Genomic DNA, 17,572 nt, shown 5'->3' with positions numbered 1-17,572 from the left:
GAGGGAGAACCAGAAACCCCTGCAGAGTTGGGCATAAGTTGAGTCTGGTGGTACTGCTGACAGGCGCTATACTGGCGAAGAGTGCTAGAGCTATACTGCTGGTGTGCTATAGCGCAAAAAGGACAGGAAAGGGGAGCAGGGCAGAGCCTACCCGATTCTAGCGATAATGCAGACAAAGACCGATGGCTACCGGTGTCCCCTTTTCAGATGTCCGCGTCTGTGTGGTGCTGGAGGAGCAGGCCGTGGAGGAGCGCCGCAGGAGCCCAGGAGTTAAGATAACGCGGACCACGCTGAGCTGCACAAGTGATGATGGGCGTGGCCAGGCTCAGGGAGAAAGCGAAAGGTTGAGTGCAATTGGTTGGCTCGCTGGGGGGGCGTGGCCAGTCAGCTGAATGGCCGGCAGAAAAGGAATGGGTCACTATAATAGGATTGACGCTGGGAGATGTGTCCCCGCCTGAAATAGGGAGATCTGAGAGGCTGATGAGCGACGCGCGGAGGGCGTGGATGGGGGAAAAGCCGGCCATTGAAAACTAAAGCAGGTAGGTGATTGGCTTGACGCGCCGGGGGCGTGTCAAGCCCGGGGAATGGGCCAACCAGGTGGGAAAAGGTGCTTCTCCGATTGGAGAGCCATCCAGGGGGCGTGTCGCCGTAGGAAGCTCCATGACTCGAAGGAAGGGGTAAGATAGGGCGCCAAATGCAAATGGTGAGCCGTGCTGGGCTGCGGAGTCGGCGGTTTCTTAGCAATAAATTAGCCTGCTGTCTGTGGTCTGCCCTGGGGGGACGAGGAGAAGGACATACATACCAGCAGTGGTAGTGTCCAGGGTACTCTTGGCTGATGAAGATCTTGTCGAGCCCTCGGATAGTAGAGGATCGCTGTAAGACAGGGATCCTCCTTCCCGCACCAACTTTGGATGGTTCAGAAGACTGCATCAACCCCTTATCAACCCCTTACAAGAAGGGGGGAGGCCACCGTTGGTGACCACCGTCTTCCTCTCAGACCTCTCCGAGAAGGAGTGGGGAGGGGAAAAGGCAAAGGACCGGCCGCCGTAAATCACCCCGAGACACCCATGAAGGTGACAGGGGATTAAGGTCCTGCCTGCGGGTCTGAGAGTGGGCGATGTGGGTGATACCAGACTGCTCTCTGTCGCATGAGTGGGGGAAAACGGTGAGACTTTGCATCCTTTTATCCTGTAGATGAAGAGCCTGAAAAACAAAAGGTATTAATAAAACACAACAGGGTACCTGAAAAGGGAAAAAAAACTGTGGATCTAGGATCAGATCCAGGTCCACCTCCTACAGACACTAAAGCCCCCTTCACACATAGCGAGATCGCTAGCGATATCGCTAAAGCGTCACCGATTTTGTGACGCAATAGCAATATCGTTACATGTGACACCGCAGACCCGGCTCCCCCCTGGATATCGCTGATCACGCTAGATCGTCCTGGTCCATTTCTCGTCGTTGGCTTTCTGCTGGCACCGACGAGTGACTCCGTGGACGCGGGCGAAAGACGTCTCCCTCGCTGCGTCTGACAGGTAAGTGACGACCGCCAACCGCTGTTGCATCGCTAGTGAGATCTGCCTGTTTAGCAGCTCACTAGCGACCATTTAGCAATGCACCAGCGATCCTGACCGGGTCGTATCGTTGTCGGGATCGCTGGTGCATCGCTAAATGTTAAGCTTAAACTAAGTAGCTTGGTGCCTGTCGGTGGGTGTATACTGCTGGGGAGGAGCTATATTTTTTTCCTTTTGCCTAGTGCCAGCACCTCCTAGCGACATGGTTATTTGTTTCCCCCGATGAAGGCTCCAAGACAGAGATTTTATGGTAAGTACCAAAAATCCCTCTTTCTCCTGCTACCTTTGTTAAAATACAAAAAAAAATTGGTGCAAAAAGATGATTTTTGAGGAATACCACCATGGTTACTTACTGGTAGCCAGTTTTTCCGGAACCCATGACAGCACCACCTGAGAGAGGAATCCGCCCCGCCAGGACAGGAACCTACTGAGACATAAGGGGTGGCACCTCTCCCCCGCTTCAGTTGGGTTACAGAGCATTGAGAGGACTTCCCGGGGAGTTACATGTTTAATCCCAACACCACATCACTCAAAAGCACCCTACTAACTGTGCAAACCCATACGGTGAAAAGGGGGGGGGGGAAATATACGGGTGCTGTCATGGGTTCCGGAAAACTGGCTACCGGTAAGTAACAATGGTGGTTTTCCCTTCACCCATGACAGCACCACCTGAGAGATTTTTGGAGACTTCGAACACCTTAGGGAGGGACCACCGCTTGCAGCACCCTTCTACCAAAGGTTAAGTCAGCAGAGGAGGATAGATTTAATCTATAGTGCTTAAAAAAGATTGAGGGTGAGGCCCAGGTAGCGGCCTTACAAATCTGTTCAATTGATACCTCTGCCTTTTCAGCCCAGGAGGTCGCCACGGCTCTGGTGGAATGAGCCGTGATGCCGTCAGGAATCGGGATACCACTAGCTGTGTAGGCTACACTAATGGCCTCCCTAATCCATCTAGCAATAGTCCCTTTCGAAACCCCATAGCCTTTCCTGGCACCCTGAAAAGCTACGAATAGGGACTGGGACCTCCTCCACTGGCTAGTGACAGATATGTATTCTAATAGAGCTCTCTTAACATCCAAACTATGGAATTTTTTCTCCCTCAAATTTTTCGGATTCTCGCAGAAGGATGGGAGGACAATCTCCTGACCCCGATGGAAATCTGATGCTACCTTAGGCAGATAAGCGGGGTCTGTTCTTAATACTACCCTATCCTGAAAAACTTGCGTATAGGGTGGATTTATTGAGAGAGCCTGTAAGTCGCTTATTCTGCGGGCTGACGTAAGGGCCACCAAAATGATCGTCTTTAGGGGTCGCTGGTGTAACGGCTCATATGGTTCCTTTGTAAGGGCTTCTAGCACTAGGTTTAAATCCCAGGGGGCTATTCTGGGTATTGGGATAGGCCTAGCTCTATGGTAGGATTTAATGAATCTGGCTACCCATCTATTTGATGCCAATTTGCAGTTGTAGAGCGCCCCTAGTGCAGACACCTGAACTTTAAGTGTGTTCACCGCTAACCCCATCTGCAACCCCGATTGTAAGAACTCCAGGATGGTACTAATCGGGGGTTGTTTTCCTAACGGCTCACCCAGGAACTGTAGGAACTTATTCCATGTTCTGCCATAGATGTTAGTCGTCACTGGTTTTTTGCTCTTTAGCAGAGTGGCCACCAACCCAGGGGAGAACCCTCTATCCATTAACAGCGACCTTTCAAATTCCACGCCGTCAGATGGAATCCTTTGACCTGAGCGTGGAATATTGGGCCTTGAGCTAATAGGTCCGGGATTTCTGGCAGAACCCATGGATCGGAGAGGGACATTCTTTGTAGTAGAGAGAACCAAGGCCTTTACGGCCAAAACGGGGTTGTTAGAATCACCCTGGCTTGATCGTTTCTGATCTTCCTGACAACTGTTGGGATCAGAGCCACTGGGGGGAACGCATAAGCCAGCCTGAAGTTCCCCTGTATGTGCAATGAGTCCACTGCCCATGGCTTTTCCCTTGGGTTTAGAGAGCAAAACATTTTGTTTGCCTGTTGTGCTTGTTGGCAAAGAGGTCTATTATTGGTTTCCCCCAAGCTGCATTACTTTTTGAAAAAATGACCGATTTAGTGTCCATTCTCCTTGCCTCAGGGTATTGCGACTCAGAAAATCTGCCTCTGTTTTCTGCCCCTTTTATGTGTAAGGCTGTCAAGGAGTGTAGGTGTCCCTCTGTTCTGTTCAGAATGTCTCTCGCCGCTTCCATTAGGGAGTGTGATCTTGTCCCTCCTTGGTGGTTGATGTATGCCACTGTTACCCTGTTGTCTGACATGATGCGTACATTGCAACCCTGGAGTAGCGGAATGAAGTGACTTAGGGCCTTGTTCACTGCCCACAGTTCTCTTAGGTTGGAAGACGCTTCCCTTTCTTGAGGTGTCCAGGAGCCCTGGCCTATGAGGCCCCTTAGGTGTGCCCCCCACCCCAAGGAGCTTGCATCTGTTAAAATTACATTTGTTGTCTGAGTGTCCCACGGTATTCCTGAGGTCAGATTCGTATCGTCCAGCCACAAGTTGAGTCTGTTTTTTACGGAAAGCTCCAGCTTTCCTTCTAAACACCCTCTTAGCAACCTTTGTGCTGATAATATCTCCCCCTGGAGTTGTCGGGTGTGAAATTGAGCCCACCTGACCGCCGGAATACAGGATGTTAGGGTACCCAGTAGGGACATTGCCCTTCTCAATGTCATACATGGCTGGTTCTGGGCCGCCAAGGCCAGATTTTGCACCTTCTCTATCTTGGACTCTGGGAGCAGACACTCCTGCCTCTCCTGCCTTACTGAATCTAGCATGGATCCCAGGAAGGTCTGTTTTTTTAGGGGTTGTAATTTGGATTTTTTGAAATTGATTATCCAACCTAATTCTTGCAAGGTGTCGGTCACCCAGCTCAACTGCGCCGTGCAGTGGTCTTCTGAGCTGCCCACTATAAGGAAATCGTCCAGGTATGGTATTATGACCGTATCGTGAATCCGGAGAAAGGCTGTCACCTCTGCTATGACCTTGGTGAAAACTCTCGGGGCTATGGATATACCGAATGGAAGGGCTCTGAACTGGAAATGTCTCAGTACACCTTGGATATAAAGCGCTACCCTCAAGTATTTTTTGGTAATCTGGATGGATAGGGATGTGATAATATGCATCCTTTAAGTCGACTACGGCCATAAAGCAATCTTGATGTAGTAGCTTCATGGCCGTAGCCACTGACTCCATCTTGAAGGTCTGGTTTCTTATCCATCGATTGAGCCGTCTGAGATTTATGATAGTTCTGAATGATCCGGTTTTTTTTATGAGAAAAAGGGGTGAATAGAATCCCCTTCCTGTGTATGTGGGACCTCGTAAAGTACCCGTTTGTCTCTCAGGCTCAGGATCTCCGCTTCTAAGGTCAACTGTTCTTCGGTTACCTTTCTGATGGGTGTAATTACAACCATGGGTTTTGGCTGGCGAATAAAGGGGATTCTCAGGCCATCTCTTAGGATGCCCAGGATCCAGGTATTGGAGGAGATCTTTTCCCAGACCTGGAAAAAAAGTGCCAATCTCCCCCCTACTGGAATACTGGCGTCATCGCGGCGATTTCTTTGAGGTGGAGGTACCCCCACCAAACATAAATCCCGACTCTCTTTTTTTCCTTTTATCCTCCCATCTTCTCCTATCAGCGGGAGGACGCCCCCTATTGAATCTTCCCCCTCCGAAAGGGCTGTCTTCTCTGTTCTGTTGGGAACCTGGGGAAGCCATTTTTCTTATCACCTGCTTTCTCCAGGATATCGTCCAAGTTCTTGCCGAATAAGAACCGACCATCGCAGGGGAGAGAGCACGATTTAGCTTTAGACTGTAGGTCACCCGGGCAGCCCTTAAGTCATAATGCGCGTCTAGCAGCATTTGAAAGTCCCGCTGCCCTAGCTGTCAACCTCATAGAGTCCGCCGAGGTATCTGCCAAAAAAGCTGCTGCCCCGTGCAAGAGATGCATATCTGCTAAAATCTTCTGTCTTGGGACCTTTGATGCCAGCTTCTCTTCTAACTGCTGCAGCCAAATCATGAGGGAGCGTGCCGTGCTGGTGCCCGCTATCGCTGGCTTTAGTCCTCCTGCTGTTGCTTCCCACGCGTGCCTCAAATATGAGTCTGCCTTCTTGTCCAGCGGGTCTCTAAGAACCCCTGAGTCTTCCAAGGGCAAGGCTGACCTTTTGGAAGACCTGGATACTGCAGCATCTATTTTTGGGACTTTATCCCATATCTCCGCATCCTTGTGCTCAAAGGGATATCGTCTCTTAGAGGTGGACGGAAGGGCCCCAGAATTTTCGGGTTTCTTCCACTCTCTCAATAAGCGCCTGGATTTTCTCATTCACTGGGAAGGTTCGCTTTTCCCTCTCCTGTAGCCCCCCAAACATGACGTCCTCTAGGGTTTTAGCTGCCCTTTCTTCCTGTAGACCCATTGTGGTTTTAATGGCCTTTAGGAGGGCATCTGTGTCTTCTACAGGGAAACATGGCTTACCCCCAGTGTCACTGTCTGAGGAGGATGATTGTTCCGCCTGAGACGAGGCTGATGCGGACTCTGAGGGAGAACTAGGGGGATTCTTCCTACTTTTCTTCCCTTTTTCAATAGGGACTTAATTGAACCCTCCATTTCTGACCTGAGGGCGGATATCAAATTGGCTGCGAAACTAGGTGCTTCCTCCGCCATAGTCCGCTGGATGCAAGAGGCACAGAGATCTTTCTGCTGGTCTCTTGCTAGGGGATTCCTACATATAGCACAGTCCCTATTGTTCTTCTTGCTTCCTGCTTTTCTGGGCCTTTCCTACAGGGTAGAGCATACAACAGAGAAACCCTATTAACAAAAAGCAAGTATTTCACGAAGATCACTCACCACCCGTAATCAAGGGTACCGGACTCGGAGGCTGCGTCGGAGCACGTGACCTGTGCTCTTTGGACCTTTGAGGAGTCCCCCGACCTGCGGCTGGAGCGACTGCTGCTTGAATGGCTTCCATGTTTTCTGGCAGAGGGCTGTGAGGGAGGCAGGGACACTGAGCGTTCCTGTTCTGACTCCATCTTGCACCGCTCGTTCTGCCGCTGCTTCCTCCTTTTAAATGGATGCGCCCCGTCCTGGTGAGCGTCTCCCTCTCCCTCCCCCCTGCGACCACCGGCCGACCGCTTCAGAAAGCCGGCTGGCGTTGCACCAGGCGCCATTACACGTTGCCTTTTTGCGGACGTCAGCCGGCGCACCCAGAATCCACAGCGCCGCTGACGTCAGCGGCCGGAAGAAGCCAGCGTCTCTCCCGTGCCACGGGGATCGAGATGCGGCGTGCGCGAGGGGAGGGCGGTGCGGTGGGATCCCATCCGCGCCCACATGAACCCGGAGCCCAGAGGAACCCCGGGGACTGTGCTTCCAGGACCCGACGGCCGGCGCTACAGGTAAGTTACCTGTTCTTCCAGCGCCGGGACGGGCCTGGGTCCTTTTTTTTTTTTTTTCGCCATGACAGGCACCGCCACAGTGGGACTCCTTCCAGGACAGGAAGCGGTGGTCCCTCCCTGAGGTGTTCGAAGTCTCCAAAAATCTCTCTCAGGTGGTGCTGTTATGGGTGAAGGGAAAACCACCATTGTTACTTACCGGTAGCCGGTTTTTCCGGAACCCATGACAGCACCTGTATATCCCCCCCCCCCTCCCTTTTTTCACCATATGGGTGTGCACAGTTAGTAGGGTGCTTTTGAGTGATGTGGTGTTGGATTAAACATGTAACTAACCGGGAAGTCCTCTCAATGCTCTGTAACCCAACTGAAGCGGGGGAGAGGTGCCGCCCCTTATGTCTCAGTAGGTTCCTGTCCTGGCGGGGCGGATCCCTCTCTCAGTTGGTGCTGTCATGGGTGAAGGGAAAAAATTTGATTATTAATTTTCACGACTCTACGTTATAAACTTCTGTGAAGCACTTGGGGGTTCAAAGTGCTCACCGCACATCAAGATAAGTCATCTAGATAAGTTCATTGGGGGGGGTCTAGTTTCAAAAATGGTGTCACCTGGGGGTCTCCACTGTTTAGGGCACATCAGGGACTCTCCAAATGCAGCATGGCGTCCAATCTCAATTCCAGCCAATTTTGCGTTGCAAAAGTCAAATGGCGCACCTTCCGAGCTCTGCCATGCGCACAAACAATGGTTTACCCCTATATGTGGGGTATCGGCATACTCAGGACAAATTGCACAACAACTTTTGGGGTCAAATTTCCCATGTTATCCTGGGGAAAATAAAGAAAAAATTGGGGGCAATAAGATAATTTTTGTGGAAAAAATGATTTTTTATTTTCACGGCTCTACGTTATAAACTTCTGTGAAGCACTTGGGGGTTCAAAGTGCTCACCGCACATCAAGATAAGTCATCTAGATAAGTTCATTGGGGGGGGTCTAGTTTCAAAAATGGTGTCACCTGGGGGTCTCCACTGTTTAGGTACATCAGGGGCTCTCCAAACGTGACATGGCGTCCGCTCTCGATTCCAGCCATTTCTACATTCAAAACTTCAAATGGTGCTCCTTCCCTTCCAAGCTCTGCCATGTGCCTAGAGTGGTTTGCCTCCACGCATGGGATATCGATGTACTCAGGAGAAATTGCACAACAGATATTGTGGTTCATTTTCTACTGATACCCTTGACAAAATAAAAAAAAAAATTGAACAGTTCATTTTTTCCTTCCACATCGCTTCAATTCTTATGAAGCACCTAAAGGGTTAATAAACTTTTTGAATGTGGTTTTGAACACCATGAGGGGTGCAGTTTTTAGAATGGTGTCAATTTTGGGTATTTTCTGTCATATAGGCCCCCAAAGTGACTTTAAATGTGAGGTGGCCCCTAAAAAAAAAAAGTTTTGTAAATTTTGTTGGCAAAATGAGAAATTGCTGGTCAAGTTTTAACCCTTATAACTTCCAAACAAAAAAATTAGTTTAACAAATTGTGCAGATGTAAAGTAGACATGTAGGAAATGTTATTTATTAACTATTTTGTGTGACATAACGTTCTTATTTAGGGGCATAAAAATTAAAAGTTTGAAAATTATGATATTTTCAATTTTTTTTTTTTGCCAAATTTTACATTTTTTTTTTTCTCACAAACTCAAGAAACTTTGAAGAAAGCTTACCACAATCATAAAGTACAATGTCACGAAAAAACAATCTCAGAATCAGCGGGATACGTTGAAGCATTCCAGAGTTATAACCACATAAAGTAGCAGTGGTCAGATTTCAAAATTAAGGCCTGGTCATTAACCTACAAACTGTCTTGATCCTTAAGGGATTAATGCATTTTGATTCATTGCAGCTTGTGAAAATTTAACATTTGAGGCTAAATCAATATTGTATTTGGATGTCCTTTTTCATTCCACTTTGCTTTAACCCCTTCCTGAAATCCGACGTACTATCCCGTCCATGGGACCCGGGCCCCTATGCCCATGGATGGGATAGTACGTCTACCGCGATCAGCGGCGCCCACGTGGTGAGCGCCGCTGATCGCGGCCGGGTGTCAGCTGATTATCACAGCTGACACCCGGCACTGTGTCAGGGGCGGTCACGGACCGCCCCCGACACGTTAACCCCTTTGCACACCGCGATCAAACATGATCGCGGTGTACCGGGAGTTAAAGGGAAGCATCGGCATGGAGGGGGCTCCCTCCGTGCTTCCCTGAGCCCCCCACGGCAGCGCAATGTACAGCGCTGCTGCGGGGGACTCCTTTCCTCCAGGCCCCCGAATCCAAGATGGCGACGGGGGCCTGGAGGAAGCTGGCTTCCTCAGTGCCTGCAAAGCGCAGGCAAGAGGAAGTCGTCTTCAATGCCTGTGACATTGCTGGTCTGTCACAGTGATCTGTGATGTGACAGATCAGCGATCTGTCACAGGACAGTGATGTCCCACCTAGGACTATGTAATAAAGTAAAAAAAAAATTAAAAGTGTAAAAATAATTTAAAAAAAAATCGCCAAATTAGTAAAAAAAAAAAAAAAATATTCCCCAATAAATTCATTTTTTGAAAATAAAAAAAAAAACCAAAACAATAAAAGTACACATTAGGTATCGCCGCGTCCGTAGCGACCCGCCCTATAAAACGGTCCCATTAGTTAACCCCTTTAGCGAACCCCTTAAAAAATAAAAATAAAAAACTAAGCAAAAAATGATTTATCATACCGCCAAACAAAAAGTGTAATAACGCGCGATCAAAAAGACGCATATAAATATCCATGGTACCGCTGAAAACGTCATCTTGTCCCGCAAAAAACGAGCTGCCACACAGCATCATCGGCGAAAAAATAAAAAAAGTTATAGCTCGCAGAATAAAGCGATGCAAAAATTATTTTTTATATAAAATAGTTTTCATTGCATAAAACCGACAAAACATAAAAAAACGACCTAAATGAGGTATCGCTGTAACCGTACTGACCCGAAGAATAAAACCGCTTTATCAATTTTACCGCACGCGGAACGGTGTAAACGCACTCCCCCAAAAGAAATTCATGAAACGCTGGTTTTTGTTCATTCTGCGTCCCAAAAATCGGAATAAAAAGCGATCAAAAAATGTCACGTGCCCGAAAATGGTACCAATAAAAACGTCAACTCGTCCCGCAAAAAATAAGACCTCACATGACTCGGTGGGTCAAAATACGGAAAAATTATAGCTCTCAATATGTGGTGATGCAAAAACTATTTTTACAATAAAAAGCGTCTTTTAGTGTGCGACAGCTGCCAAAAATAAAAACCGCCATAAATAGTAAATCAAACCCCCGTTATCACCCCCTTAGTTAGGGAAAAATAATAAAATTAAAAAAATGTATTTATTTCCATTTTTCCATTAGGGTTAGGGCTAGGGTTAGGGCTGAGATTAGGGTTATGGGTGTGTTGGGGTTCGGGTTGGAGTTAGAATTGGGGGTTTCCACTGTTTGGGCACATCAGGGGCTCTCCAAATGCAACATTGCGTCTGATCTCAATTCCAGCCAATTCTGAGTTGAAAAAGTCAAATGGTGCTCCTTCCCTTCCAAGCTCTGCCATGCGCCCAAACAGTGTTTTACCCCCACATGTAGGGTATCAGCCTACTCAGGTCAAATTGCAAAACAATTTTTGGGGTCCAATTTCTCCTGTTACCCTTAGGAAAATAAAAAATTGGGGGCAAAAATATCATTTTTGTGGAAAAAAATGATTTTTTTTATTTTCACGTCCGAGCGTTATAAACTTCTGTGAAGCACTTGGGGGTTCAAAGTGCTCACCACACATCTAGATAAGTTCCTTAGGGGGTCTAGTTTTCAGAATGGGGTCATTTGTGGGGGGTTTCCACTGTTTAGGTACATTAGGGGCTCTCCAAAGGCAACATGACACCCGCAGACCATTCCATCAATGTCTGCATTCCAAAACGTCACTACTTCCCTTCCGAGCCCTGACGTGTGTCCATACAGTAGTTTTGTCCCACATATGGGGTGTCAGCTTACTCAGGACAAATTGGACAACTTTTGGGGTTCAATTTCTCCTGTTACCCTTGGGAAAATAAAAAAATTGGGGAATAATTGATCATGTTTGTGGAAAAAATACGATTTTTTTTATTTTCATGCCCTGGCACTATAAACTTCTGTGAAGCCCTTGGGGGTTCAAAGTGCTCACCTCACATCTAGATAAGTTCCTTGGGGGGTCTAGTTTCCAAAATGGTGTCATTTGTGGGGGGTTTCCACTGTTTAGGTACATCAGGGGTTTTCCAATCGCGACATGATGTCCGATCTCAATTCCAGCCAAAAACGTCAAATGGCGCTGCTTCCCTTCTGAGCTCTGCCATGCGCCCAAATAGTGGTTTACCCCCACATGTGGGGAATCAGCATACTCAGAACAAATTGCACAATAACTTTTAGGGTCCTGTTACCCTTGGGAAAATAAAAATTGGGGTGAAAAGATCATTTTTGTGGAAAAAATATGATTTTTTAATTGTACCGCTGTACGTTATAAACTTCTGTAAAGCCCTTGTGGGTTCAAAGTTCTCACCACATATCTAGATAAGTTCCTTGGGGGGTCTAGTTTCCAAAATGGGGTCACTTGTAGGGGGTTTCCACTGTTTAGGTACATCAGGGACTCTCCAAACGTGACATGGCGTCCGATCTGAATTCCAGCCAATTTTGCATTGAAAAAGTCAAACGGCGCTCCTTCCATTCTGAGCTCTGCCATGCGCCGAAACAGTCGTTCCCCCCCCCCCCCCCCCCCCACAAATCAGGTATCAGCGTACTCAGGACAAATTGCACAATAACTTTTGCAGTCCAATTTCTCCTGTTACCCTTGGTAAAATAAAAAAAATTGAACCTGAAGTATTTTTTTTGTGAAAAAAAAGTTAATGTTCATTTTTTTTTTTTTTTAATATTCAAAAAAATTCCTGTGACTCACCTAAAGGGTTAATAAACTTCTTGAATGTGGTTTTGAGCACCTTAAGGGGTGCAGTTTTTAGAATGGTGTCACTTTTGGGTATTTTCTATCATATAGACCCCTCAAAGTGGCTTCAAATGTGATGTGGTCCTAAAAATAAAATGGTGTTGTAAAAATGAGAAATCGCTGGTCAACTTTTAACCCTTATAACTTCCTAACAAAAAAATAATTTTGGTTCCAAAATTGTGCTGATGTAAAGTAAACATGTGGTTAATGTTAGTTATCAAGTTTTTTTTGTGTGCCGTATCTCTGTGATTTAAGGGCATAAAAATTCAAAGTTGGAAAATTGCGAAATTTTCAAAATTTTTGCCAAATTTCCATTTTTTTCACAAATAAACGCAAGTTATTTGAATTAAATTTTACCACTAACATGAAGTACAATATGTCACGAGAAAACAATGTCAGAATCACCGGGATCCATAGAAGCGTTCCAGAGTTATGACCTCCATAAAGGTACAGTGGTCAGAATTGTAAAAATTGGCCCGGTCATGAACGTGCAAACCACCCTTGGGGGTGAAGGGGTTAAATCTTGTGAAGCATCTGAAGGTTTAACCAACTTACTGCGATTTTGAATACTTTTAGCAGTTTTTAAAATAGTATCATCTGTAAGGGTTTTCTGACATAAGTCCCTCAAAGTCACTTCAGAACTAAAATAGGACTAGTAGGGGATTCAAGGTCTCAGGCAGTAGGTAGTGTTCACACAGGCACTGGATTCTTGTATTAAAGCAATGTGACATTTTGTTTTTCACTGGTTGCACAGTACCAAAGAGAAACCATAAACACAAATCCCTTTCCTTGTCTAGGTGCTAACTAAACCCAGACCCTGACAACTCATACACGGCTGAGCTAATCCCAGTCCGGTAAAACAAAACAGCTATTGTCCATAGCAACCAGTTATATTTTCAGCTTGATGCGCATGTCCTGTGCATACTCTTCTCAGAGAACGATTCCAGCTGGTCACTTGGACACCAGTCACCTGGCATTCCTGAGGTCCATCAGCAGGATGAGGAACAGCAGTACAGGCAGGGTAGGCAAAGTAGTAGTAGAGCCGGCCTACACTGCAGTCCATCAATTCCGAGGTCAAGGGACAATTGGCTGATATATGTCCCAGGCCACAACACCTCCAACAGGCAGTCTTACGAGATGTACCCCTTGAACCTAGCTATGACCCTTCCTGGGTCTTTGTGCATCCCCCAGATGTGGCTTTGGTCCCCTTCTTTTGGGAATCCCTAAAATGTGACCTCAGGCTCCTTTGAGTTCTCCATGGCCAAGCATCTTTCCAGGAGGCTCACAGGATCATCTACCATACATTCTGAGAATCATCTTGGACAACCCAGTTTTGCATGGATTTCGGTAGTGAGTGGGTAAATCGGTCCACAACCACTCTTTCCACCAGCTGCGATGGGAGCAGGTTTCATTTTTGCACCAGGTCAAACATCTAAGACCAGAAAGGTTTTTTCCCTTTTTGGTAGCGCTACAAATGCACCCGTTGTGCTCAGACTAACAGGGTGACGCCCCAAACTTGCTATAATCTCCGCCTCCAGCTTGGCATTCTGCAGAGCAAGGTTGTTGTATGCTTTCTGCGGTTCCCTATTAAATTATGGACCTAGGACCTTTGCTAATTGCTCTGGGGGCAGTTTCTGTCTGTCTCCCACCCTCTCAAATACAGTCAGGAAAGCCTTAATGTTGTCTCAGAGTTATCTTCTGTAAGGATTCCTGTATCGTTCACCTCACCCTGATAACTTCCGCTTGGCTGGCAGGTTGTGCCATTTCCATTGCCTGGACAGTTTCTTCCACGAGAGCGATCTCATTCTGCTTTTGAACCTACTGTAAATGATGCTGCTACTGTTGTTGAAACTGCTGGGTTAGAAGTTTGTTGATTTCCTGTTGGATATGCTGCTGTAACTGCTGATGCTGCTGCATCTGGACCAATTGCTTAAAAAGCTCCTCCATGCTTTCAGACTGTTCACAATGCTGTGGTTGTCTTTACCCAGGTCATTCGATCATTACACTGCAATTGTCTGTTCTCTCTGGGACTTCACACATGCAGTTCATCAACCAGTTGTCGGAATTCATAGTGCTGGCAGTAGGTAGCGTTCACACAGGCACTGCATTCTTGTATCAAAACAATGTAGCATTTATTTTTTACTGGTTGCACAGTACCAAACAAAAACCATAAACATAAATCCCTAACCTTGTCCAGGCACTAGCTAAGCACAGATGCTGGCTAGTCATAAACAGCTGCGCTAGTCCCAATCCAGTCAAACAATACCGCTATCGTCCATTGCAACCAGTTTACTTGCAGTTTGATGCACACAGCCTGTGCACACTCTACTCAGAGAGGGTTTCTGGCTTGTCTCTCTCTTAAGAGCCAACACAAATCCACTCTGGTCACCTTCCCCCAACTGACTGACTAAGGTGAACAACTAGCCTGGTAATATGCAGAGCCTAACAGATGCAAATCTGAGCCTGCAAAGCTAGGATTTCAAGGAAATCTGTCAGCAGGTTTTTGCTACCTCATTTGAGAGCAGCCTAATGTAGGCAAAGAGTAGCTAAATCCAGAGAGGTATCACGTAGTTTACTGGGTGCAGCTGTTCTCACAAAATCAAATCTTTTAGATTTAGAATGAGGAAGAGCTGAGAAAGCTAATCCCGCCCACACCCGACTCTGTGTACAATGTCTATAGACAGTGACCTGCCTGTCAAAGGAGAGAGCATTGCTGAACCAGGAGGCAAGAGCTACTGAGTCACAGCAAGGGATAAGCTCCTGGTGCTAAAACACTAATTGCAGGCAAACAAAACCTGAGCTTGATAAGAGGCTTCCTGAAATGTGTTTTAACCCATACAGCAGGCTGACTTCAGCTTACATGGCAAAAACCTACTGACAGATTCCCTTTAACCCCTTCACGACCAGTGACACAGCGTTTGCGTCATGAAAGTCGGTGCCATTCCGACCAATGGCGCATACCCTGTGTCATGACTTCAAAGTCCCCCTGCAGGTCGGGTGACCTAGGTCACTGAAAGGTCACCCGACCCGCAGATACAGGGGGCTTTGTACTTCACCACGGGGGGGTTGCTTTGCCCCCACATGGCTACGATAGTAATATTTCATCAATGAAAATTGATGAAATATTACAATCCAGCCATGTCCGACGCTGCTGTAGCATCGGACATGGCTGGTGACACCGATCTGACCCCCCTCCCTCCCCCCCCCCCCCCCCCCCCCACACACACACACACACACACACACACACACACACACACACACACTGTTAACGGGGGCGATCTGCCCCCGGCACTGAATGACAGCGGCGATGTGCCGCCGCTGTCATCATCTGCGCCCCCCCCGCCTTCCCTCCGCTCCACTGCCTTCCGATCGCCTCCCACCCCCCCCCCCCCCCGGTACTCAGTGCCGCTATGGCTCCCGGTGTCCTGCGGTCCCGGACCATGGGCGCCGCCATATTGGAAAATGGCGGGCGCATGCGCAGTGCGCCCGCCGGCTGCAATTTCCTTTCATTCATTTTGATCACTGTGATAAACTCTCACAGTGATCAAAATAGAATGACAAGTAAATAAACCCCCCGTTTATCACCCCCATAGGCAGGAACATCTAGTAAAATAAAGAAATTATTTTTATTTTTCCATTAGGGTTGGAAAGAGGGTTTGGGTTGGAAAGAGGGTTAGGGTTGGAAAGAGGGTTAGGGTTGGAAAGAGGGTTGGGGTTGGAAAGAGGGTTAGAATTAGGGTTAGGCTTGTGGTTAGGGTTAGGGATGTGTTTGGGTTAGGGCTGTGGTTAGGGATGTGTTGGGGTTAGGGTTGAAGTTAGAATTGAGGGGTTTCCACTGTTCAGGCACATCACGGGGGTTTCCAAACACGACATGGTGCAACCATTGATTTCAGCCAACTTTGCGTTCAAAAAGTCAAACGGTGCTCCCTCCCTTCCAAGCCCCGACGTGTGCCCAAACAGTGGGGTATCAGCGTACTCAGGAAAAATTGCACAACAACTTTTGGGGTCTAATTTCTCCTGGTACCCTTGGGAAAATAAAAAATTGGGGGCTAAAATATTTTTGTGGAAAAAAATTTTTTTTTATTTTCACGTCTGAGTTATAAACTTCTGTGAAGCACTTGGGGATTCAAAGTGCTCACCAGACATCTAGATAAGTTCCTTGGGGGGTCTAGTTTCCAAAATGGGGTCACTTGTGGGGGGTTCCACAGTTTAGGTACATCAGGGGCTCTGCAAATGTAACATGTCAGCATTTCATAATGTCACTACTTCCCTTCCGAGCCCCAACGTGTACCCAAACAGTGGTCCCCACCCACATATGGGGTACCAGCGTACTCGGGACAAACTGGAAATGCTCTATGCATTTCTTCTTGTGCAGAACAAAACAGGGAGGGGGGGAGCAGGTGAATAAGCCCCGCCCAGCGGATCGGACAGCGGCAGTTTACATACATCTGAACCGATATAAAAAAGGTATTTATGCATGAAAGGTGCGGGGTCAGGGGGAAGCAAAAGTACTAAGAGAATCCTTATGTGACACACAATTGAATGATATCATTATATATCTCAAAAAAGGGGTGACAGATTCCCTTTAAGCTATGATCTGTGGCTTACTGGAGGCTATTGTGAGACCTCCAGTTGCCATATCAACCATTGGCTCCCTGGGAAGCCAGTAGTGTCACTCTCTACATGCAGCAGTCGTTATTGACTGCAGCATATAAGGAGTCAATTGAGATGTTGCAAACACTGACAGTGCTCAAATTCACTCTGCTATATCTTTGCTAACAGGAAATTAAACGCTGTCACAGTGAGAGCCCCATGACCATGATTCCCGGGGTGACTTACTGCTTTTTTACTTTTTACATCCGTGATGTAACAGAATGTTTGTCTTTTTTGCTGAACAATCTCTCTGGTCTGAAAAGCTAGTTTCCTAATCCCTGAGCTCCTAACTCCGTCTATCTTTATAGGATCGTGTGATTGATGCTGGGCCAAAGGGAAATTTTGCACGCTTTATGAACCACTGCTGCCAGCCAAACTGCGAGACTCAGAAATGGACTGTGAACGGTGACACGCGAGTGGGTCTTTTTGCCCTGTTTGATATTAAATCTGGTAAGAAAAACAATTGTTATATTACAATCGGCACTGGTCGCTACGGAGCATGTACATAAAGTGCAGCACAGATTCCTTTCAACTAAAAACCCAGATCCTTAGATCAGGAATAAAACAGACATTTACAAGACATTTCATAACTTTCCCAAATTATTATGAAAACATGTACAGAACATCCTGCATTGTACTACTATAACCAATTTATTACTGTATATATTCTTGCATTTGCAGTCTGTCCATTTTATTCTGACGCCACCAAAATGGACACCAATTCCACGATTCCGACTTCCCAGTCCTGATTACAATTTGCCCTTTTTTCCTGTTCCTTTTTTTTGTTAAACTTTACCCACAAAATATTAATATTTGAGACCACAGTATTAAAATTTTTTGCATAATATCATGTGTGCATAATATCATGTGTGCCTGATCAGCTGTCATGTGCCCCTAACAG

General features: G+C 46.9%; 1 protein-coding gene across 1 annotated transcript in view; it reads left to right on the top strand.

Moving 5' to 3' along the window:
• Positions 1-17,572, top strand: part of NSD1 (nuclear receptor binding SET domain protein 1) — a 191,852-nt gene that overhangs the window by 158,916 nt on the left and 15,364 nt on the right. Inside the window, exon 20 of the mRNA XM_073569139.1 lies at positions 16,980-17,121. Coding sequence (XP_073425240.1) covers positions 16,980-17,121 — 142 coding nt within the window. The remainder of the gene's footprint in view (positions 1-16,979; positions 17,122-17,572) is intronic.

Source organism: Dendrobates tinctorius, unplaced genomic scaffold (assembly GCF_039654945.1).
Source record: "Dendrobates tinctorius isolate UK_male_01 unplaced genomic scaffold, ASM3965494v1 ptg000001l, whole genome shotgun sequence".
NCBI classification, from domain to species: Eukaryota; Metazoa; Chordata; class Amphibia; order Anura; family Dendrobatidae; genus Dendrobates; species Dendrobates tinctorius.
Note: the sequence above shows the minus strand (reverse complement) of the source record. Positions and strands in the feature narration are given on the sequence as shown.